We start from the raw sequence: 23213 nt of genomic DNA on the forward strand, positions 1-23213 counted from the left end.
TTTTTTTTTTTTTTTTTTTTTTTTTTTTTTTTTTTGCAGAGAGAAAGGATGCAATGTTGGGTGAGTCTCCCTCTCTAAACTGAAGGAATTCAGGGTCTCCCCATGGCTTTAACCATGGGGGATTTGCTGTCACCCCTGACCATGTTCTGCCTTTCTCTTCCTTTTCCAGTGGAGCAAGTTGCAGAGATGGGTGAGTTTCCCCTCCCAAACCAAAACACAACTGGGTCTGCCTGTGGGAGATGTGGGCTGAGGTTCTTCTCATCATGCATTGCTTTTGTTTTTCTTTCTAGAGAAAAAGAACACAGTACTGGGTAAGTATCCCTCTCTGAACTGAAGGGATGTGGGGTCTTCCCATGGGATGAGAAGCTGTCCCCTCTGGAAATGCACTGCTTATTTCTCACTTCTCCAGTGGAACAAGTAGCTGAACTGGGTGAGTATCCCCCCAACATCAGAGGAATGTAGGGTCTCGCTACGGGATGAGACGCTGTCCCTTCTCATGCATTGCTTTCCCTTTTCTTTTGCAGAGAAAAAGGATGAAATGTTGGGTAAGTCTCCCTCCCTAAGCTGAAGGAATCTGGGGTCTTCTGATGAGATCAGTCACAGGATGATAATCTGACCCTTCTCATCATCACCCATCTCCTCTTTCTTTCCTTTCCAGCACAACAAGCTGAAGAACTGAGTGAGTCTTCTCCCCCATACCAAAGGAAGGTGGGGTCTGGATATGGGATGACAAGCTGCCCCTTCTCATTCTGCTCTGCTTTTCCTTTTCTTTTGCAGAGGAAAAGGATAAAATACTGGGTAATTCTCCCTTCCTAAACTGAAGGATTTTGGGGGTCTTCCCATATGATGAGCCATGGGATGAGATGCTGTCCCTTCTGACCATGCTTTTTTTTTTTTCTTCCTTTTCCAGAGGACCGAGCTACAGAGATGGGTGAGTCTCCCCCCAGCAAACTAAAAAAGCTGGGGTCTGTTGTGGGAGCTGTGGGACTGAGGTATTGATCTCATCATGCATTCCTTTTGCATTTCTTTTGCAGAGAGAAAGAATGCAATGATGAGTAAGTGTTACGCCTCAAACCAAAGAAATTTGGGGTCTGGTTATGGGACAGGCTGTCCTCTCTAACCATGCACTGCTTTTCTCTTTCTTGTCCAGAGGAGCAAGCTGCAGAGATAAGTGAGTCTCCCATCCCAAGTAAACAATGCTGTTGTCCTCCTGTGGGAGATATGTGTTGAGATGCTCCTGTCATCACGCATTGTTTCTGCTTTTCTTTTGCAGTGACAAAGGATACAAAGTTGGGTGAGTCTCTCTCCCCAAACCAAAGGGATTTGGGGTCTGGCTATGGGATGAGATGTTGCTCCCTCTGACCACACATTGCTCATTTCTCACATTTCCAGTGGAACAAGCAGGAAAACTGGGTGAGTCTCCCTCCCCAGACCAAAGGGTTTTGGGGTCTGGCTATGGGATGAGGAGCTGTCCCCTCTCACTGTGCATGAATTTGTTTTTCTCCTATAGTGGAACAAGGTGCACAGCTGGGTGAGTCTCCCTGAGCGTGTGCCCAATGGAAACCCCAATAAGAGGGTGGAAGGTGGCACAGAGCACCAGTACTGCTCCAGGTCCTTGGGGACTGGCTATGGGATGTGACTAGCTCTTCCCTCTCCTTGTAGCGTGGAGAAAATTCCTGCTTCCTCAAAATACAGGTAAGCACGCCTTGTAGGACCATGAAACCCTGCCCAAAGCTGAGCTCAGCCCTCAAGTCCTGTTCCTCCTGTCCCTACAGTGAAGGTGACCCTGGATCCAAGAACAGCAAATCCTCTCCTCTTCATCTCTGAGGATCTGAGGAGCGTGAGGTGGGAACGCAACTGGCAGCATCTTCCCAACCTCCAGGAGAGATTTGACACCATGTGCTGCGTGCTGGGCCGGGAGGAATTTCGGGAAGGGAGGCATTGCTGGGAGGTGGAGGTGATAAGGCAACAGGGAAAATATTCCTGGTGTGCTCTAGGGGTGGCCAGGGCATCTGTGAAGAGGAAAGGGGAGATGGTTCTGAGCCCCGAAGAAGGGATTTGGGCTTTGCAGTATGACGAAGGGAAGCTCAAGGCTCTGACGGCACCTCCTACCCCCTTGACTCTGTCCCCTGTCCCCACCAGAGTCTGGGTCTTTCTGGATTGTGCACAGGGACAGGTGACTTTTATCAATGCTCTTAATGGGGTCGAGATCTTCGCTTTCCCATCAGCTTCGTTCAACGGGGAGAAGGTTCACGCCTGGTTCTGGCTGGGGACGAGTGCCCAGTTGCGCCTTAGGGACAGCACGCCATAGCCCCCATCCCCCTCCTCGTGGGCTCCTGCCCTTCTGCAGCCACCCCTCACTCACCCCTCCTTGGTCCTACACCCTTTGGCTTCATTCTGGGAGCCACATTCGGTTATTTCAGGAATTTTGATAAAAAAAATAAACAAGAAAACAAGCAAATAAAAAAGATTGCAAAGAAAAAGGAAATGAAGAAGAAAAAAAAAAAAACCCAACATTTAAATGATAATTGTAGAAAATCAATACAAAGAAAACATCTCAAAACGAAACCCCATCAGTGGCCCTGTCTCCCCCTCCCCAGGTTGGGGGGCCTGGAAGGGGCAGAGCAGCACAGGAGAGGGGGTGCTTTCGAACTGTGTCGTAATTGGGGGCATTCTGGGGAGATTTGGGTGGGTTTTGACCCATTTCAACAAAAAGGCCTCAGCCTTGGGGTCACCTCCATCCTTTCCACGTCACCCCCTGTTGGGTGTGGGGTCAACGCCATAGGCTCAATGTCACCTTCTGTTGGGTGCAGGGTCAACCAGTGCAGTGACAAATGGAGCCCCAGAGTTGTGGTCCTTCCCCCAACCCTCAATCCCATTAACCACAACAAGAAAATTCCATGCTTTCTTTTGCTGTTCTTTTTTTTTTTTTCTTGTTAATTTGTGACAAGATTTCCGCTCCATCCTCTTACAGTGTCATAGAAATAATACAGCACCATCTTATGGTGCCATAAAAATAATGGCATAACGAGCTTAAAATCCAAAGACTGGAAGATCCCATTGCATGTGATGGCTGGGGGAGATGAGCTGATGGAGATGCTCACCCCAAAGTTTCCAACCTCCCTCTTCCTTATGTCAGGGGCAAAGGCGGAGGTGAGATCCTCTGCCCACCCAGAAGAAAGGGAAGACGCTCTCCCCACAAAAAGAAGCATTTTGGAAAGCAAATATGGGATTTTTTTGGGCAGTGAGGTAGAAAGCCACTCGTCCTCCTCCATAATCCAACACCACTCGAATCCTGTTGGGATTCCCACTCATGGGGAGGGTGGATGGGGGAGATGTGAAAGCTCGGAAGCGGTTCCTACAGCATCCCATAGCCCAGATCCCATAATCGGGGTGGAAAGTGAGCCAACCCTTCCTGGGCACAGAGCCGCGTGCCACGCCGAGTGCCCACGTGCCACCACTTGTCACCTCCACATCCCAAAAGTGCCGCCCCGAGGTGAAGCCCCGACAGCCCAGCACGCAGCAGGAGACGTCGAAGCGTTGGGGACAAGGGGACACATCGTGCCCTGTGTCCATCCATCTCACCCCACGTCGGTCCCGGGACAGGACGAGCCCCGCGGTGGCCGTGGTGGGGTCTAGGGTGACAAACGCTGTTGGGGATGGAGAAGAAATGAGTGGGCATTACTCTAAAGCTGGAACAAGCCCCAGCACCCCAAATCAGCTTTGGGATCGGCGATGTCTCATTTTCCTGCTTGGAAAACCTTTGCTGAAATATGGGAAAGCTCCTTTATATCTTTAGGAAACCCAAAATGAGCTCAAAGCCATCATTTTATGACCAGTGGAGCAAAAGGAAAACGCTTTCTTTAAGGACTCACCTTTTCCCTCTTCTCCTATAGATGCTCCTTCCTCCTTCTCCAGCTCAGATGGTAAAAGATCTGGGGATGAACAGAAGGTTGTATGTCATGTTCCACATCTGCTTGCTTCAGTTCCCACCATGTTTTTTATGGGCATCTCTGCAGGGTTTTATATGGGATCTGTGGGATTTTTTCCTAAAAGACAGACGCTCTTAGGCCTAAAAATGATTGATAGTGTGAGTTAACACTAATTGTTTCCAACAGTGTATACAACTCTTACTAGAAACAAAACCACCAAAAAAAACACCCAACTTTGGCACAAAGGAAACTTCTACGTGGTAGAAATATTGTGGTCCACAATACCTTGAAACCTCCCCAGAGTCTCCCTGAGGATTTTATTTTGCTGGGAGATGGCACAGAGCCTCTGTTCCACGTCTTTGAAGTTCTCTGTCATCCTTTGGGTTCTGCCCATCTCCCACCTGGACACAAATCTCGTTAGTGCCGGGACTGGTGGTGATGGCACATTGACAGGTTGAGATGCAGAGATCTCTGGTGATGTGGGGACGGCAGATGAGACGGTTGTCCCCAAAATGTCCCTTTGTCACAGGTTTGGGGGATGTCAACCAGCTCCATACAGAATATGGTCCCTTGGGTTGCCCCAGTGGCTATGAGGGCTTTTTTCTCTTGGGTCATTCCTACACTGGGGTCCAGGGGCATTTTTTGACCCCCATGGGACTTCCAACCTTGCCTGAATCGTGCACATTTCTCATTTCTGTGGGGTGGAGTTTGGGGAGCCCTTCCCACCCCATTTAATGAGGTTGAAGGAGCACGTACCTGCCCAGCGTGCTTCTGGCATCCTGGAGTTGAAAGAGAAGGAAAAAAAAGGTTCAATCTTCACCAGCTCTAGAGAAGGTCAGACCCCCTCCCTTCTTGCCCAAGGGAGTATCCAACCTGCAGGAATCCAACCTGTAGGAATCCACATGAGGGTTGCTTGAGTTTCTCCTCCATCTCACAGATGAGGATGCTGAGGAGAGAAATGTCCCCCTCCACCTTGGCCTCCTCTTCCTCCTGCCTCCTCAGCACAGCCCTGTCCAGCTCTCCCAGCCGCGCCAGCAGCACCACCTCCTGCTCCTTCAGAAAACGCCGGAGCTGGCGGAATTCTGACACGATTTTCTGCCTCTCAGCCTCCATCCGTGCCTATAGGATGTGGAAAAGCATCAGGGTGGACCCCAAAAAGACCTCTGTTTTTCCAGCTTGAAGGCAACAGCTCCTTACCAAAAGGTCTTGGCATCGCCTCTCTCCGCTCATTTTCAGTTCTAAGAGCTCTTCCTTTTGTTTCTTGAGGCTCTCCAAATCGCTGCGAATCTGCTCCTGGAGGAAGAAAAAGGAATTTGGGGTGGATATTGTGGTGGGAGAAGGGAATGGAAGAGATGCGACGCGTGGGCTTTGTGGAGAGAAGAAATTGGCAGCGTGGGTATGAAGGATAAAACAGGACCTTAGGGAATAACACAGGGCTGACCCTGTCCTCCTGCGCTGATTCCTTTATGGGGGCTCCAGGGGAACTTTCATCACCCCTTGGTCCATTGGAGAGGAACGTCCTCTTGCGCCACGAGCAGAGTTTCTCCTCCTCCTCTCTGTCTCCATCCAGCCCCAAAAGCTTCAGCTTCTCTGCCAGATGCGCCAAATGGAGTTTGGTGTGAAAGTTCCCTTTCCTGAGATGGTTTCGGTGGCTGACGACCTCGGCATCTCCGAGCCGTCCTCGCTCTGGCCACGTGCCACCTCCACGACCCACGGAACCGCCGCATCCATCGTCCATCTGATGCTCCAGGACGGGGCGGTGGGAGCCCTCCTCTCCCTTTTCCTTTGCCCTAGAAGCAGCAGAGGCCATGGTGGTGCGGTCTCCAACCTCTTGCGATCCTCTTTCCCTGCCCTGGGGTGAAAATACAGAAGGGTTCAGCATGGAAGCAGTATTTCTTCCCTAATTTCTTCTAAAAGTTGAGTCTTGGAAGGGATGGATCACCCATTTCTTTCTACTGCTGCTGGTGTGAGCTTTAACCAAAATTTAACACCTCTCTTGGGCATCTGGCCTCAAGTTCGTCCTACCTAAGGCTCCATTGTGTGGTTTGACATCTCAGCTTGGTGTCTCCAGTCTTGGTATGGACAACGGAGAAGGATCCAATCGTCCTACCCAGATTTCAACCCCAAAATCTCAGATTCTGACCTTCCTACCCAGATTTCAATCCCAAAAACTTGAATTCTAACCTCATTCTTTGCGCCTTCCCTTCTTTGTGATCTGCTAGAAGAGACCTTGGTGCAGTCTTCCCAAGGGACTGGGAAGCAACCTGCTTTGCAGGAAGGAAGGCAGTGGGACAGCCAACAAAAAACTCCTTTCCAAAGCCCATCCTGAAGGTGAAAACCATCTTTATATACCAAATATCCCCCAAAACAGAACCTGAACCCTCCTGAAAGCACACCCTCCTTGATACCAGCTTGCTCCCTACAGGTGGATCATGGAAAAAGTGCAAAAACCCAACGTTAAAGCCTTTCATAGAACTCCGGAAGAACTCAGGGTGCTGTTGCCAACTCCCATTGCCAAAACGGTGCCGAATAGCCCCAAAAAGACACTTACCGTTCGGCAGCGGAACAAGATCCTTGCAGATTTTTAAGGGCTGTGTGAGCTCACAGACGGATCACATGTGGGACAGAGGGAAATATCAGCCCTATTTAAGGAAACACAGAATGTGCTGCCTGGTATCTCCCTGCAGACCGGTGTCTCCATCATGGAATTTGGCTGGATAAAGCTTCAGGCTTAAAATGCTCTGTCATTGTTGGCTACAGGGGAAAATACCCTCGATTTCCAGGAGGGATGGGGACATTGCAGCACAGTGCTCGCTTGCTTTGGTCACCATCAGCACAACATTCATCAAACTGCTTTCATAAAACAGCTGGGCAGCTTTTAATCTCATTTTCCAGCTTTTTTTTTTTTTTCCTGGGTTACACTCAGCACAGAAACTCCTAATTGCAATTTTGAGTTGCATTAAAAACAATCAGCATCATTTGCCACATTGATAATCGCTTAAAAAAAGTGTATATATTTTTAAATAAACACCATTTTTTGCCCTCATTTCTGCTGTGACACAGGGACGAATGGTATTCTGAGCTGCAGAATACCTTTAGCTTCTATATCCCAATCTTAAGGCTCTCAGATGCACACAGTACATCCCTCCCCTCCCCTTTCCCCTGCTTGGATCCTCTGCTGCCTCCCCTATGCCATCACTAATTATTGCAGTAATGAAGGTTTCCGACCCAATAACTGCAGAAAGAGAAATTAAACCCACAGGCCTGAGAGCGCTGAGCATTACCCACAGGTGGGAGATGTTCACGTAATGGGATCCGTCTCAGATTTCCCCTTTTTCAGCAATAAGTGGAGCAGATGCTGCGAGGAAAAGTCTATGAGCTGCAGAGGGGCTGGAGAGCCCCACATGGAACCAGCTGGAAAAAGAATGCGAATTCTCCGGAGCGTCTCAAGTGGTTTATTGTGAGCTGGGAACCACCAGCTGCTCACCCCACAGTGGGGCAGAAGACAAGATTTAATTATTATTTTTAAAACAGATGGCTAAGAACAAGCAGACATTGACGGGAAATCCTATTAAAGTGCAGTGAAAGGCGAAAACCAAAGTTCCCCATAGCTCGGGGCGGCTTCAGCGATGTCCATAGTTGCCTACCTCCCATCACAGCTGGCCCCACATTGATCTCAAGTACTGGTTTGACCTCTCCGTGGGTTTAGGGCTCCCAGTGCCTCGCTGGAAGCAGAGCTACGTGGTGTGAGCCACCTCAAACCTTAAAACCACGTGGCCTTATGGGTTTTCACCCCAGAGCATCATGCCAGCTTGCTCTTGGATGAAGGGTTATCCATTCTCCCATAGGACTCACAGATTCCCCAAAGTCTCCCAGACTCTGGTTGGAATCGGATCATCTTCCCCAGCCAGACTTGAGCCCAATTTCATCTCTTCTGAGCACAGATTTCTCCTTCAACAGCTGATGGAGAGATGGTCAGTTGCTGAGACAAAACACTGGTGGCGATGTAGGTGACGACTTACCCTGGTGCCCACCTCTTACCACCAGCCCAAAGAGGAACCCATCCTCTCTGTGGGTCGTTTAATGTCCCTAGAGGTTGGAACTGCAATCAGGAGGCACTGGATCCAGGGGAGGGGCCATACATCAATGGGGGGCACCAGACATCAACAGGAGTCACCCCATAGGTCAATGGGGAACACCATATGCCAATGGTGGGCACCAGACATCAACAGGAGTCACCCCATATGTCAATGGGGGTCACCAGGCATCAGCAGGAGCCACCCCATAGGTCAACGGGGGCCACCATATGCCAGTGGTGGGCACCAGACATCAACAGGAGCCACCCTATATGTCAATGGGGACCACCTCACGTCAATGGGGGGCACCAGACATCAACAGGAGCCACCCACAGGTCAATGGGGGGCACCATACATGACACATGGAGGATGTTGAGGATGGGTGTCCTTTCTTTTGTGTGATGATGGTTGATTGGGAAGGGGGGAGAACGAGGTTTTGATGCTGCTTTTCCTGAGAGTTTTTTCAGCCTGGTCTTGAAGAGCTGCTGTAAGGCACCTCCAGAAATTCCGGGATTATCGGGGGAGCGAGAGGGAGCCCAGCTCCACCCAGAACCACGGCCGGAGCCGCTCCCCACCGAAGAAGGCCGGAGGAAAAGTGAAGATGGGGACTTGGTTCTCCGCATCAAAAAACGCCACCTCGCCCCAGTCGTAGTCCAGAGAGATGCGGATCTTTTTGGGAACCCGGGGAAGGTTCAGTGGGGTTGGAGGGGAGGTGAGGGCTCGGTTCTTGAACCCCCATTGCTGCACAGCCCAGATCCCTTCATCAGGATTAAAGCTGACGGCTCGTTTCCTCGGCAGGGACTCTCTGCTGACCCCGACGGCGCAGTACTGCCCTTCTGCGAGATCCACCACCCAGCAGTGCCTCCCGGAGGTGAACGCTTCGCAGCCCAGCACGCAGGGATCAGCGTCGAAGCGCTCGGGGCCGTCGGGGGATTCCTGCAGGGTGTACTCCCATCGGACGCTCTTCTGGTCCTCGGACAGGACGAGGCGAGGATGGGCCGTCTCCGGGTCCAGCGTCACCTTTACTGTGGAAAAAGAAAGAATTAAATCTATTTAACTCGACTTTGCTTGAAATCGAATAGGGTGGCTTGTCCTTACGGAGCTCAAGGCTCGATATGTTGATGCTCTACTTCCCCTACACATAAATGGGGTCTGCAATACCGCCACGCAGGTCCAATATTTCCCACCTACATGTCTAATTTCTACAGTAGTGCAGGCATTGAGAGGAGGACACGAGCTCCTGTATGGGGTCCCCAAGCAGAAACCCAATTAACCAAATTACTCACCCAACTTTTCTTCGCCTCTCCCTAAAAATGCATAATAAGAAGACAGATGATTAACGGTGACGCAAACTTAAAATGAAAAGTGATGCTTAAAGAAGGGAGAAAAAGGCACTTACTATGCTCCTCAAAACATTTTCCTAAAAGAAAAAACAATTAGTTTTAATATTGGTGGGTTTTTTTTCCCTATTCAGAGGGAAGGTGTGTGGGTGCTGTGGAAATCCATGACTGATTTTTTAACCATTTGTGGGCTGCTTCTGCGATGCTGAAGTCCGTCTTTTAACTTACACGGAGGTTAAATGAAAACAATGAACAATTTTTTAAGCTGTAAGTTTAAATCTGATGGACTTCACGCCTGATGGAGGCACGAAAAAATTCAGTTTTCCTTTCCCGGGCAGATTGTAATTAATCCCATCATATAATTAGGTATCAGGGAGATGATCTATTCTGAAATTTCTCCAATTTCAAACCACTCTGAATTCAAGTTAACAAATCGTGCCTTCTTATCTCATGTTTTTCTATGAGTAAATCTCCACACCTGTCCCAAAAGCCCCCAAAATCTCTCACGTGCCGAAAAAGGAAGGAGACACTCACTTGCTTTTGCCTTGTAGTGCTCTGAAAAGAGAACAACAGAAATGGTTATTGTCCTCTTCCCTTTGTGTTGTGACTTCCTAAGATTTGGCTCTCAAAGCAAATCCATATTTCTCTGCCTTGCGATTGTTTGCTTTATTATAACTCACTATGAGTTATAGTAACAATATAATATATATAATATATAACAATAGCATAACTCGTCGTGAGTTATAATCATGACTTACCAAGCTCTGCAGTGAGTTCATCTGGAGACATAAGGAAAAAATAAAGGATTTCCATTATGCTTGGCACCGACATGGTGGCATGGATCTTCCCAATACACCAAGGAGGTCTGATACTCACCAATTCTTCTCTCTCGTTTTTCTGAAGGAAAGAAGGAGAAAAGGAAACCAGAGTTGTTATAACATATAGGTTATCTATCCACTTGTAAAATATATCCAAAACAGACAGCAAACTGCACATGTTGGTTTTACTCACCAACTTCTGCAGAGAGTTCACCTGAAAAGAGAACAAAAACGGTGAGTTTCATTTCTCTTGTAATTAAAGTCATGATTTCATCCACAGGATCCCTGAATTGAGACATTCAATCACTTTTTTGTTTGTTTGTTTTTTTCATGGTTAACCTGAAGTATTGAATATAACCTGAAGTATATATAACCATACCATGGTTAATCTGAAGTAAACGTAGACTGTTCTCTTGTATTCTGTGGATATATCATTAATGGATGTGTTTCTTCTAATGGAATATTGTGGACATCAGATGTTCTTTGGTACCCAAGAGAAGGACCCAAGCCCATAGGGAAACAGCCACGAGATGGGACATGATGCTGTGTTTGGGCACCTGAATCCTCCCCCAGATTCCATCATGAACCAAACCCTCAACCCAAACCATCCCAAATGAAATGAAACCACCAGCCTTTCTGAAGACACCGCAAATACAGAAGGAGATGGACACGTACCAATTTTGGCATTGCGTTCCTCTAAAAAAGGGAAAAAGAGAAAAGAAAGGAAAAATGTCATTCCTAAACATCCCCTCTTCTTTCTGTGTTCATCATCTGGAGATAGACCTTCTATCTTCCATTCTATACGGAGAATTATAATTGTAGCTTGCACGTTGCCTCAGATTTTATACAGATCCCCTCGTTTATTGCCAAACCTTAAAGCAAAGCTCACAAATTGCTCAAATTTACGTTATTTTTACCAAAGCCAACCTAACATTATTTGATTTCACCCAAAGGACTTACCCAGCTCTGCAGTGAGTTCACCTAAAAGGAGAAAAAGGAAAAGTGGTTTGAATTTTGTATTAAATTCCTCTTTTACTTCATGAACTCAACGAGTTCTGGAGGATCCCAGACTCAAACACGGGCAGGAGATGCTGCAGGAACTCAGGTAGTTGGGGTGGGAAAAGTGGGGTTACCCTATTGGGACCCCACTGAAACACACACAGACCCAGGGAAGGAGTGTGACACTCACCTATTTTTTTATCACGTTCCCCTAAAAATGAGAAATGGTTGAGGAAAAAAAATAAATAAATAATTGAAAAGTACCTATTGATGTTAAATCAGAGTTCTTCCCCCCCTCAATAAAACCCCAACACCCATTATTTGAAATCCAGTTTTCTGTGGATTCATCTCCCTCCCCCTAAACAACAATTCTTGCTAAGGGAAAAGCCACAAAGAAATCTCCAATGTCTCAGAAATCAGCCATGTTTTTTGTTAAAAACAGAAAGAATCACATACCCAGCTCCTCGGTGACTTCATCTTGGGAGAGAAAAAAGAGATTTCCATTAAGATCTGTTTATTTCAGTTTTCATCTCCTTCTCTATTAACTTTTGTCTCTTATCAGAAGACCTTTTTCTCCTTTTCTTGCAAAACTGAGATGTGTACAAAGTTCCCCATCCCACATCTTTGAGAGAGGAAATATCAAAACAATGCCCCATTGCAGGAAGATCATTAGGGGCTGGAGTAGATTGGAGCTTTATTTATCAGAAGGTGCTCCGTGATTCCTCTGCCACACTTAACCAAAAACCTCAAAAAAATTGGGAAAATAAATATATACACATGTAATACATATATTATAACATCAGCATCAATTTCCAATGGTGGTTGCTTCATTCATTCGTTGTGACCCAACAAATCCATTCAGCAGAAAAGGTGAAAAGAGGAGTTTGGTGTTGGCAAAGCATGAAGACGTACCAAGTTCTTCAGTGAGTTCATCTGCAAAGGGAAAAAGAAAGAATTTCCATTTAAAATGGTCATATGCTGGTTTTGTGATAAAGGGCATTTTCTGCACTGCTCTGAAATACTCCTATCTACTTCTGTGTATAAAAAATGAAGTAATTACAATAATTGTGTATCAGAGCAAGGGCTGCTGCAGAATTCCCATCCCATCAGCATGCTCACAGGGGATTCCTTCAGTCAAAAGGAATTTCCAGCAGTAGAAGGAAAGGAAATGATGCTTACCTCTCTCCAGGTCACTCTCCTCTAGGAACAAAAAGGGAGAAAAAAGGATCAGAATCCATATTACTCCTTATCATTTTGGGGAAAGCAGGGGGAAGGAATCTCACTTACCAGCTTCCCGACCCTTTAATTCCTCTAAAGAGAAGAGAAAAAGTGAAACATGAAACCACACAATTTCCTTTTGCGCCATAGATTATTGCACCATGCCCATTCCTATTCCAGTCCTGTTTTCCCTGTTATTTGTCCCCAAAATCCTCTGCACCCTTTGTCCCATTCCTTCTGCTGTTATCTCTTAAAATACCACGAGACAAAGAAGGAAAATATTAACAAAAAAAAAAAAAAATCCAGAATTGGTTTTGTGGAAGAAACAGAAATAACTCACCGAGCTCTTCTGACAGTTTCCCTTAAAAAGGAGAAAATTTGGTGAATTTGGTGTCACCACTAAATTTGGGGTCATCAGCACATGTCCTTCCCAAGGAAGCACAGAGGGTTGTGATGGGGGAGCTCGAGGTTCCCCCTTCTCCCCCCAAATCATTCATTTTCCCCACTTTTTTTCCCCCCCAAATCCTTCAATTTCCCCTTTTTCCTCCAAGTAATTCCATCCCATTTCCCCTTCCCCCTCCCCAAATTTCATTCCATTTTTTTTGAAATAATTCCATTCTATTTTACTTTCTTCCCCAATATTTTCCCTCTATTCCACTTTTTTTTTTTTCCCCAAAGAATTCAATTTATTTCCCTTTTTCTCAAAATAATTCCCTCCTGTTCCTCTTTCTTTTGAGGTGATTCCATTCCCACCAGATGACAAAGCCCCAGCAGTGGCAGCAATCGCAGTGCTCACAGCACCCAAACATCCCCAGGAGCCCCATTTCTTGGACAACAAAAGTGGCACTTACTAATGAGGATGTCCTGCTCTCCTAAAAATTAAACAGAAAAACAACAGAAATGAATACATATCATTTTCTCCCATTTTGGATTTTTATTCCTAACGGGTTTGGCAGAAAAGAATCACCTAGTTTTGCACATAAATAAGGAGATGAGGAAACAAGGATATTTCTCCTTATTTTCTCATCTCTTGCAGCCTCAAAAAGGACAATTTTGGGGCAGAATACAAAATTTTGCATTTTCCATTGGAGGACTCACAGCTCTGGGATGAACAGAGGGACTTACGGACTTCAGAATCACGATTCTCTGCAAAGAGAAGGGAATATGAAGCATTCATTTTCTGGAAAAATGTTAATTACAGCTTTCCCAAAGCACTGACTTCACCGATATTTTGTTTTCTTCCTCCTCCCCCCCCATATGTTTTGTTCAGTTGCTGCATTTACAGATGGAAGGAAGGAAAAGCACTTACCAAGCAGCTCAGTGAGGTGCCCTTAAAGCAAAACAGAGAAGAGGAAAAAAGGGAAGGAAAAAGGGGGAAAAAAAGGGAAAGTAAAAGAAAAAAAACAAAAAAGAAAAAGGAAAAAGTAATCAAAAAAAAAGAAATCACCCTGACATCAGTGATAGAGAAATAAAGGACTGAGACACAGATTTTGCTGGGCTGAACCCGAAACAAAATGCTGACATCACCAGAATTCAGGTTCCCACGTGGAGCCCCAACCCATTTCATGACAGATTCATGAGAAAACCTCAATTTTTATGAGGTTTTTTTTCCCCTTTTCATTCACTTTTCAGCAAGGAAGTGAAACTGTTTCCCTCCAGCCCCAAATTGCTGGCTTTTTTTCCTATGGGAAATTCTCTATTTGGGATGTAGGATTTCTAGTACTCTGCATTTGGGTTAAGCCAAAAAAATACTCAAATAATAGAGTTTATTTTCTATATCACAGAGAAGGAATTTCTCCATCATAGAGTACAGAAAACATCACTTACTTATCTCTGCTTTGTGTTCCCCTGGAAGGAAAAAAAAGAACAAAGAAATAAGAATTACTGCTTTTGTCTCCATGTTGCATCATTGTGTTACTATTGACCCTAAGATTCTTGAGTTATTTTATTCTTTTTACTCCCATTGTTACCTTCTGTTTTAAAATATTGCTAACATCAAATATATGTAGTATAAAATAATAAAAAAAAATAATTTTTAAAAATTTATAAAATTCCCATTTGTGGGGATGAAACCCAGCACAGCCCCATGGCTTTGATACGACACTTACTGATTTTCAGATCACGTTCCTCTGAAAATAAAAGAGAAATAAAGAGGAATTAGTGCCCAGTTGTGCTCTGTCTGCCTGTTCCGTTCAAAACTTAAAAAATGTAAAATAAAACAACGCCAAGCCAATGCAACTTCAGGAAGAGAAAGCAAGAGAAAGGAAGAGAAAGGAAGAGCAAGCAAAGAAACAAGAAAGGAGTAGGAAAAAAAAAGAAGAAAAAAAGAAAAAAAGAAAAAAAGAAAAAAAGAAAAAAAGAAAAAAAGAAAAAAAGAAAAAAAGAAAAAAAGAAAAAAAGAAAAGAAGAAAAGAAGAAAAGAAGAAAAGAAGAAAAGAAGAAAAAAAGAAAAAAAGAAAAAAAGAAAAAAGAAAAAAGAAAAAAGAAAAAAGAAAAAAGAAAAAAGAAANAAAGAAAAAAAGAAAAAAAGAAAAAAGAAAAAAGAAAAAAGAAAAAAGAAAAAAGAAAAAAGAAAAAAGAAAAAAGAAAAAAGAAAAAAAGAAAAAAGAAAAAAGAAAAAAGAAAAAAGAAAAAAGAAAAAAGAAAAAAGAAAAAAGAAAAAAGAAAAAAGAAAAAAGAAAAAAGAAAAAAAGAAAAAAAGAAAAAAAGAAAAAAAGAAGAAAAAAATCCCCCCAAAGGGGAAAAATAAGAGAACAAACCAAAGGAGGGTATTTCCTTACCGAGTTCTGCTGCGTGTTTCCCTTAAGATAAAGAAAAAAGAAATGGGGATTCAATGATACGGATCTTTACCTCATGACATCATTGACCAACGCAAACACCTCCAGATTAACCAATCTTTAAAAAAATTCATCTCCTCAACATTGCCAAAATAGCGATATTTGATGAGTGACACTCAAATGTGGAGAGATACGGATTTACAGGATAAATTTCCAGTGGGAAAGGTGAGGTTTTAGGTAGAAACATTTCGGGGTTCCATCCCCTACTGGGAAGCCCTGGTCGCGTTACCCTGAGCACGCACAGGAACCCAGGGACATTTTAATGCTGAAAACCCAAATTCCATGAATCTCAGCCCCCCCCCCAGTGGTGGTGCTCAGGTTGGACGCCCATCACCTCTAAAATTAACATGCAATTTTTGGGCTGGTGGCTGGTGGTACATGGAAGCATCAAAAATAAAATATCATCAACTCTTAAAGGGAAGAATGAAAGGCACTTACGAAGTTTCCTATCATAGTCCCCTAAAAATAAGCAGAAATAAGGGATTATTACGTATCTGATGAACCATTTTCGCGTAAATCGATGGGAAAAAGACTTACCAACTTCTGCAGTGAGCTCCCCTTAAAAGAGAGATGAAAAAAACAACGTTATTTTCAAGTTGAGGCTTTTTTTCTGTTTATTCATAGACAATAAGTGGTGATTTATGGGCCCTTCAATCCCAGCTTCACGATGGACAGTTCTCATTCATGCAATTTCTTCCATTCAAGCGATGGAAGCAGACCCCCCACCTACCTATTTTGGTGTGGCGTTCTCCTAGAAGAAGAGAAAAGCCATTGGGTGTTATTTGTCATCATTTCTCCATTCCAAATTCAAACCTTTTTAGCCTTAATTTCGTGACGTGGACTGAAGGCGGTTCTGCTTTGACCCACGTGGTCCATAGCCCCAATTATTTGGTGTTAATTTGGGGGATTTCGCTTTCTTTAATTCTGCCTTTAGGGTGTATTTAGATTTTAACCAGGCCAGTGAAACACGTGGAAAAAGGCAGAAATAAGTAAATGAATTATAATAATATTATAATATATATGTATGATAATAATATGTAAATATATTATACTATATGTAATATAGTATAATCATATGATATATGTTATACATTATAGTTATAACTGAATAATATAAGTATATCATAACATATATGTGCATATTATTGTTAATATATAAATACATAAATATATATTATAATTATATAAAATTATATATATACTAATATATATGCATTATATTATAATATATATTGCTATACATGCATTTACATTATATATAATAATTATATTATTTAATGTATGAAATAACCCACCCAATAATAACAATAATTAACACACCTAAGGCAGATACTGATGTATGATAATTAATAAAATTAATAAAAAATACGATATGAAAAAAAGCATAAACAAATAAATGTGTAACAATATGTACAAAGAATAATAATGATAATATCAATATATAATACTAATATTAAATAAAAATTAAAAAAAGGAAAGAGGAAACGGACTTACCAAGCTCCACTGTAAATAGCCCTGAGAGCAGAAGACACCATCAGATCCCATTGAATTTCTGAAACACCCCTGAGATTTTCCCTCCCCCCCAAATTTGGCTCTGCTTTCCCCCACAACAGCAAAGATTCCTTCTCCTGACCCAAATTTTGCTGGATTTCAGGAATTCTGGTTAAAATCCTTTCAATGCTGAAGCAGCAGAAAATCACCCGAAGGTGGAGGTACCCCCCCCATGGGATCGGCACTTACTGATGGTGGCATCACACTTTGCTACAAAAAAATAAGAAGAAAAAATAAATAAAAGCAGATATTGATCCGTCTTCAGGCTGCTCTGGTGCAAAGCTGACCTCTACTAATTGGTTCATTTCCATCCATCCATAAATTATCTCATTTATTTTATAGGAAGAAATTTGCTTACCGAGTTCCGCCGTGAGCTTTCCTAAAAAGGGAAAAATTGAAGTTTATTTAAAACCAGATCCCTTCGTTTCCTGTATATACTGGATAGAAAACAGCCAAGAAAACTGCTGACTCAGGCAATGCCACCCATTTAGGAGCAACGTAAGGGATTGGGTGGAGAAACGCAAAATTTGGGAAAAAACGGTGCAGAAGGGGAGGGATTTTAGGAGCACACTGAGGAAAATCCCCACTTCACTCAGACCTTCATCAGGAGAAGGACAGCACTTACGGAGCTTTGAGTCACGGTCCCCTAAATGGGGGAAAAAAAAAAAAGGAAAAAAGGTAAAAATATAGATTTTTTACACGGCGGTGCCCTCTTGCCCTAGGACAACAGCTCTGCTCGCTGCAACGCTCATTTTGCCCATTTCCCCCCATTTTTCTTCTATTACAAACAAAACAAAGCGCAGAAATAAGCTGTCTGGGCTCAGAGTTCCCATTTTTAAGGGTTTTCAGCCCAAAACCGCGCACGGATTCAGCGGAACCACTCACCCAGCAGCGCAGTCAGTCTGCCTATCAAATAGGAACAAAAAGAACCCAAAAAAACCCATTATTTTGAGTAAAACAGCACAAAAATGGAAGTCTAAGAATACAAGGAAACGGTTCAGACGGGGGAAGAAAGCGACTTACGTATTTCTGCTGAGAGTTTGGCTGCAGAGAGGGAAAAAAACACAGAATTAACCACTTCTATCGGTGCTCCCCCCCCCCAAACCGAAGGGTTTTGGCCCCAAAAGAAGCGACACTCACTGATTTTCCTATCGCGTTCCTCTGGAAGGAAAAGAGAAGGAAGAAAATTCACCTGAATTTCTGTTCTCTTCTTTCCTTTACCAAAAATATTCTGAATATTTGGGGAGAGCTTCAGCCCACCTCCCCCAGCGCAGGGAAAGAAGAGTTCCACTCACTGAGCTTTGTGTCAACGTCCCCTGGAAGCAGAGAGAGAAAACGAATGGGGAGAAACGCAGAGCACCCAACCCAACCCAAATTGTCATTTCTTTCCCCTACACCTTTTGTTCTTTTCCCTATTTTCAATATTTCACACTTTTAATTCTTTTTATTTTCCGTTTTTGAACTTTATCCCTACGTATCCCGTTTCTCCTTGTTAGTATTTTAAAAATAGGGCTTGTTAAGGGCATCTTCTTTCATTCACCCCCTCTTCGAGCAGAGGAAACCCCAAACTCTTCACACACACACATATATACGAATATATATACATATATATGAGTGAATGAGTACATGCATAGGAATTAATGAGTACATATGAATGAATGAATGAATATATGCATAAATATACTTTCATTTACATACTTTTTAACTTAATACCCAGCACTTTTGCAGAATTAAGGATAATTTTAAGGAAGTAAACCTTACCGAGGTCTGACGTAAGCTTCCCTTAAAACAAAGAAATAGATGAACATCAGTTTCAATTGTAAGACGTTTTATAATGTATTAACTTATTTCTCCCCAGGCACGAACCCATCACCTCCAATTAATCCCGGGACGAAAATGGCACTTACTGATTTTCCTATCACGTTCCTCTGAAAGAGAGAACAAAGAGAAATACCGTGATCAGAATTCCACCGTGCTCACGATGGAATCATCTTCCAATTCTTAATGATAATTGCAATTTGCACTTTTGAATGGCTGGACCTTCTTCCCAGCCCGGGTTGGGTTACCCATGTGTGTTTGTGGGGGGAATAAGGGTTTTTCCCCCTAAAAACCCAACAGGGAAACGAAGCAGAGAGGAAAGGAAACCACTTACCGAGCTCTGCAGTCAGTCTCTCTTAAAGAAAGAGAAATAAAGAACAATTCTCATGAGGCCCTCGTCCCCAGGGACGTGATTTACCCCTCCTTGGATCAGAACACAACGTCGTTCTGCACCCAACACCCGCCCTCTTTGCAATCTCTCTGCTCTCCGTGCCATTTTGTTGGGTTTTTTTCCCCGATATTTGTGTGAAAAGTGGGGGATAAACCCCAAGGAAACCAACTCAAGCTGTAGAGAACCCTATTTGATGGGAGGCACAAATATAACCACATGTGACTTACCGATCTCGGCCGCGAGTTCCCCTTAAAACAGAGAAATACATCAGAATATCCATTAAAGGAGTGTGATTTGATGGAAGTCATTCCCTGGCCGACCCTGAGCCCTCCCAGGGAGGACACTTACCATCTTCTGTGTCACATTCCTCTGAAAATAACAGAGAAATGGATATGGGTTAATCCTGGGAGCTCCTGAGGAGCAAAAAGAACCCCAAAATGCCCAAAGTTTGGCCCCTCTCCTTCAGTTCTGTGCCCTGACTCCATCTGGGTATCAGACGTGGATAAATTGAAGAGCTGAAGGGCTTTTCCCAATCCCCATTGTTACACAGAGGGACGTCTTCCCATCTTGATAAGAACCCCAAAGCACTCACCGAGCTCTGTGTCACTCTCTTCTAAAGGGAATAAAGAGAAATGCATGCACACGTTGGTCACCGTGATGGCAGAGGTGTAGAAATGTGCATTCAGACTGAGGAAAACAAGCGACTTACCAAAGTCTTCTGTTAGCTTCCCTTAAAACAGAGGAATTCACATTAATTCAAGCCCTCGACACCCATGCCTTACCACGAAAGGAGAGGAGAAAGGGGCACTCACTGATTTTTGCGTCCCATTCTTCTAAAAGAGAGACAGAGAAAGCACTCAGCCCTGTGCTGCTCTCTCTGAGTGCTACAGAAGACACCTCCAGAGGCAGTTCTGCATTGATTTTTTTTTCTATTGAAAATAATATTCCAAAAATTGCATGTTTTGAATTTATTTAATGCGGGCTTCGTTTCCATATGTCTAAAATATAGGGATTTATAAATATAAGGGAAGAATAAAGGAAATGTGTGTCAGTGGGGGGTATGTATATCCACTGCTATGCGTGGAAAGGGACTTTTTGAAGGAAAAAGGAAGAAAATCACTCACCAAGATCCGCATTCCTCTTCCCTGAAAAAGAAAAAATGTGGGAAAAAAAAGTGGGAAAAACCAGATCTGGAACATTGCTTTGGTGATGAAAACCACTTTCTGAGCTCTACCTGATGCCATCATCACGTTCTCCCCCCAACTGGAACCACTTCCAAATGTCCACCTGATGGGAGAAGCGTAACCGTCATTAAATGATCACAATTAAGGACAGTCAGACCTGGGATACAACACCTTCCCGATGCCCAGAACAGTTTTGCCCATAGAAATAAATGGGAATAAGGGATAAATATTTGGGGCCACAGATGCTTTTTGCTGCTTTTCTCAGTTAACAGACTTTGTCGTTTGAGATGTTTTTTGGGAGGATTGGTGAAATTGTGGGTGAGGCAGTTTAAATCTGAGTAACAGGAGTCTGCTGACCTCCAGCAGGGGCACGAGAAGGGCCCAGACATCTCTGTTAATTATCTGCAGCACCATGAACTCAGCTCCTCTCCATCCCATATGCAGACCACACCAGGAAGGTGTTACAAGTTCATCCCTACGTTCACAACAGCATGAGTGCCCTAAAAGCACTAGAAATTCCTATTCACTGCGGTGGTGGAGGTGAAAGAGCAGCGAAAATGCAAAAGGTACCATTGGAAAAGCAGAAATCTCAATGGGAAAAGGCAACAGGTCCCATAGGAAACATCAATCACTTTTTGTTTGCTGTGTTCTACCCTGTAGATCCTACTGGGACCTCAGTCAGACTAAAGCTGCTATGAGAACCTAAATTTGTGCAAAGAAAGCAAAGAAAGTGGCCCCAAATTATTTCCGTGTTGCATTTTCCTAAGGGAAAAATAATTCAGAAGGACTGATTGCTCTCTTCATCCTTCGCCTGCTTTCCAGTACTGTCAGATTCAGGTGCAGGATTCTAAGAGGTTGTTTTGCTCTACGCTACCGCAAACGTATCACGTTGCTGCTGCATCTCCCAGATCCCATAGAGCCAATAGGATCCCCCAAATTCTGCCTTCCCCGGGGGTTGTGGGAAGAAAGAGAAAGGCTTACCCCGACCTGCACCGTAATCACGTTGCGGTTGCTTTGCTCCTGGTGCTGTGATGGTCACGTCCGTGGGGGCTGGAGATTTTTGGCAGCTCCCAGTTTGTCCCAGGACTGTAGGAAATAGGTATTTAGGATTGCTGGAGGGCTTGCGTGTCCGCAGCGAGCTGGAAGGATCATTGCAGACACGACAGCTGTGCTGGCAGCAGGGGGACATTCCCAGAGCCTAATTATAGCCAACCTAAATGCCGAGGATGGAAGGAGTGCTGGGGGAGGGGTGAGGGATGGGGATCCCTATACAGACAGGAACAGGTTTCTGCAGAGAGGGATAGAAATCGAGGGTTGACCTGGTCACCTCTCAGCTATCAGTTATGGGTTGGTTGGAGGACATGGCCTGCAAGCAGACCCCAATCCCAAATTGGGGCGGCACGGGTTTCTGGGCACCAATGGGGCAGCAGCCACTCCTGGCCCCAAATAATGGGGCAGCACTGGTTGGCATTGCCCTAAAATAAAGAGATATGAGATGAGATCACGTCTTCTCCCTTCTGTCTCTACTGCTCACCAGCACCAAGAATGACAGAAGGCATCTCCTCCTGTACCCACAATTTCCCATCATTTGGGATTATTTCACAATATTTCCTCCTAGCTTCCTTCAATCAGCCAAACAAGCATGAAAATGCAGAGCACTCCCACAGATAGACTCCTATCCCTGTATGTTTTTCTCTGCTAATCGATATAAAATGATGTGAAGTTAATAAAGGATGTCTAGAAGTGACAAACTCACTCTGAACTAAGTCGTGGGATCTTTGCTAGGAGATTGCTGCCTCAGAATTAGAGAATGAAGGATAACATGCACAACACAGGAATTTCAGAAGGGATTTGTCAGCCTCCAAACCCAAAAGGGGATGGGTGGATGGAAAAGGCATTTGTTGTGATGCTAGAAAGGGAACTGTAGTGGCACCCGATGGGTTTTCCCTTGGATGAATGTGGCCACTGGCTCCAATGTGGGCTCTTCACATCACTCAACGCTTTGGGAAAGCAAATCCTCCCGCTGTGATGCAGCGGAAAACCCCGGGAGAGATTTCTTCATCCCGGAGCGCTGACGCCCATTTCACCTTTGCCATTTGAGATCTCCGAATCAGGAATGTCTGGAGTGAAATTCAAGACACTGCGCTCACAGGGCTATGAAAAACGACATCGTGGCGTCCAGCAAAGGGCTCCCTACCTGCGGGGCCATCCAATCACATTATTCCCACTACGGTCTGCTGGTGCTTGCTGAGTCATGCCTATTCTGGGGGCAATTTTCCAGATTTTAAGGCACGCTGGCACTTCAAGTGGTGTTATTCCTGGCTCTGGAAGCATGTCTTGGCTGAACCCTGCAAAAAATCTAAATCTAAATGGGTTTAGAAAGGGTAAAGACTTAATTCTTTCCTGCTTCAGGGATTTATCTGCGTGCATATCATCAAATGGGGACAAACAGCTTCATGTTAGGTGATAAAACCAAGGTGCAAATGCAGAACTGCCACTGGAAAAAGACAGACCTAATAATAAAGATCTAATAATAAGAATGATCTGCTCATAAGGATGGAAATAAAAGGGCTGGTGAGCTGAAATGGGGGTGGAACCCAGAGAGATGCCAAAAGTTTGTAAACGTCGCTATCAGCCCCTGCCCATTGGAATGGGCACAGAGCAATGGGGGCTGCTCACAGCCCCCCAAGAAGCAGCGTGGGAGGGATGGGAAAGGAAAGGGAGAGGGAAGGGGAAAGGAGAAGGGTCCAGTCCTTCTCTGTTTACCTTCCCGGGTCGGATCCTGCCGCTGGCAGCCCAAAATTGTGCTGGCTGCGTGGTGCAGGGGCAGCTGCAGGTGGCAGGGACAGGCTGCACACATGGGGATAATAAAAATGCTACACATTAAAGGTTAAATAAAAGCAAATGTTAAAGAAAGTGCTCCTCCCTACACCTCCTGTCCCTGCAGCAGCAAAGGGAGACTTTCCCCACCCGCCTTCAAAGCCCATTTCCCCATTCAGCGTGCCTCTTTATGCGCGCCGCCATGTTGGCCCTCTTGCCGTACAACCCA

General features: G+C 44.5%; 3 protein-coding genes across 15 annotated transcripts in view; 1 reads left to right on the forward strand and 2 right to left on the reverse strand.

Moving 5' to 3' along the window:
• LOC110406661 (butyrophilin subfamily 3 member A1-like) overlaps nucleotides 1–2477 on the forward strand; it is a 12335-nt gene extending 9858 nt beyond the window's left edge. Inside the window, exons 20-28 of the mRNA XM_021413451.1 lie at nucleotides 170–190; nucleotides 525–545; nucleotides 1035–1055; nucleotides 1151–1171; nucleotides 1274–1294; nucleotides 1393–1413; nucleotides 1511–1531; nucleotides 1663–1695; nucleotides 1776–2477. Of these exons, the coding sequence (XP_021269126.1) occupies nucleotides 170–190; nucleotides 525–545; nucleotides 1035–1055; nucleotides 1151–1171; nucleotides 1274–1294; nucleotides 1393–1413; nucleotides 1511–1531; nucleotides 1663–1695; nucleotides 1776–2311 (716 nt within the window). The 3' untranslated portion in view covers nucleotides 2312–2477. The remainder of the gene's footprint in view (nucleotides 1–169; nucleotides 191–524; nucleotides 546–1034; nucleotides 1056–1150; nucleotides 1172–1273; nucleotides 1295–1392; nucleotides 1414–1510; nucleotides 1532–1662; nucleotides 1696–1775) is intronic.
• LOC110406677 (tripartite motif-containing protein 7-like) lies at nucleotides 2919–7347 on the reverse strand. 4 transcript variants are annotated; one of them, XM_021413481.1, is made up of 8 exons: nucleotides 7221–7347; nucleotides 5350–5784; nucleotides 5130–5225; nucleotides 4821–5051; nucleotides 4689–4711; nucleotides 4218–4333; nucleotides 3876–3935; nucleotides 2919–3650 (listed from the first exon to the last, which is right to left on the reverse strand). In XM_021413481.1, exons 2-8 carry the CDS (start codon nucleotides 5740–5742, stop codon nucleotides 3136–3138), a joined length of 1434 nt encoding a protein of 477 aa, XP_021269156.1. In that variant the 5' UTR covers nucleotides 5743–5784; nucleotides 7221–7347; the 3' UTR covers nucleotides 2919–3135. The 4 variants fall into 4 exon arrangements, with proteins under 4 accessions (XP_021269156.1, XP_021269153.1, XP_021269154.1 ...); XM_021413478.1 differs by having other exon boundaries at nucleotides 5350–6574; XM_021413479.1 differs by having other exon boundaries at nucleotides 5350–6574; nucleotides 7217–7329.
• LOC110406679 (E3 ubiquitin-protein ligase TRIM39-like) lies at nucleotides 7368–23020 on the reverse strand. Of its 10 annotated transcripts, none has more exons than XM_021413487.1 (44): nucleotides 22931–23020; nucleotides 21146–21250; nucleotides 20215–20267; nucleotides 20105–20125; nucleotides 19793–19810; nucleotides 19690–19710; nucleotides 19573–19593; nucleotides 19329–19349; nucleotides 19208–19228; nucleotides 18924–18944; nucleotides 18679–18699; nucleotides 18533–18553; nucleotides 18067–18087; nucleotides 17912–17932; nucleotides 17795–17815; nucleotides 17657–17677; nucleotides 17397–17417; nucleotides 17130–17150; nucleotides 16961–16981; nucleotides 16715–16735; nucleotides 15951–15971; nucleotides 15758–15778; nucleotides 15659–15679; nucleotides 15164–15184; nucleotides 14492–14512; nucleotides 14211–14231; nucleotides 13693–13713; nucleotides 13509–13529; nucleotides 13235–13255; nucleotides 12724–12744; nucleotides 12453–12476; nucleotides 12345–12365; nucleotides 12078–12098; nucleotides 11622–11642; nucleotides 11356–11376; nucleotides 11127–11147; nucleotides 10842–10964; nucleotides 10360–10380; nucleotides 10225–10245; nucleotides 10107–10127; nucleotides 9883–9903; nucleotides 9408–9428; nucleotides 9295–9315; nucleotides 7368–9033 (listed from the first exon to the last, which is right to left on the reverse strand). In XM_021413487.1, exons 3-44 carry the CDS (start codon nucleotides 20225–20227, stop codon nucleotides 8522–8524), a joined length of 1467 nt encoding a protein of 488 aa, XP_021269162.1. In that variant the 5' UTR covers nucleotides 20228–20267; nucleotides 21146–21250; nucleotides 22931–23020; the 3' UTR covers nucleotides 7368–8521. The 10 variants fall into 10 exon arrangements, with proteins under 10 accessions (XP_021269162.1, XP_021269163.1, XP_021269164.1 ...); XM_021413494.1 differs by having other exon boundaries at nucleotides 7371–9033; nucleotides 10842–10862; nucleotides 19793–19813; XM_021413484.1 differs by having other exon boundaries at nucleotides 7371–9033; nucleotides 19793–19813.

Source organism: Numida meleagris, chromosome 15 (genome assembly GCF_002078875.1).
Source record: "Numida meleagris isolate 19003 breed g44 Domestic line chromosome 15, NumMel1.0, whole genome shotgun sequence".
Taxonomy (NCBI): domain Eukaryota; kingdom Metazoa; phylum Chordata; class Aves; order Galliformes; family Numididae; genus Numida; species Numida meleagris.

Coding starts and splice junctions, on each gene's coding strand:
- LOC110406677 (XM_021413478.1), bottom strand. CDS start 5,814: ATGCTGAACCCTTCTGTATTTTCACCCCAGGGCAGGGAAAGAGGATCG. Junction 5,226..5,349: donor GCCCTGTGTTATTCCCTAAG/GTCCTGTTTTAT, acceptor TTCTTCCTCCAG/GAGCAGATTCGCAGCGATTT. Junction 4,712..4,820: donor CCTCATGTGGATTCCTACAG/GTTGGATTCCTG, acceptor TTTCAACTCCAG/GATGCCAGAAGCACGCTGGG.
- LOC110406679 (XM_021413484.1), bottom strand. Junction 18,700..18,923: donor GAGACTGACTGCAGAGCTCG/GTAAGTGGTTTC, acceptor TCTCTCTTTCAG/AGGAACGTGATAGGAAAATC. Junction 9,904..10,106: donor TGAACTCACTGCAGAGCTTG/GTAAGTCATGAT, acceptor TTCTCTTTTCAG/AGCACTACAAGGCAAAAGCA.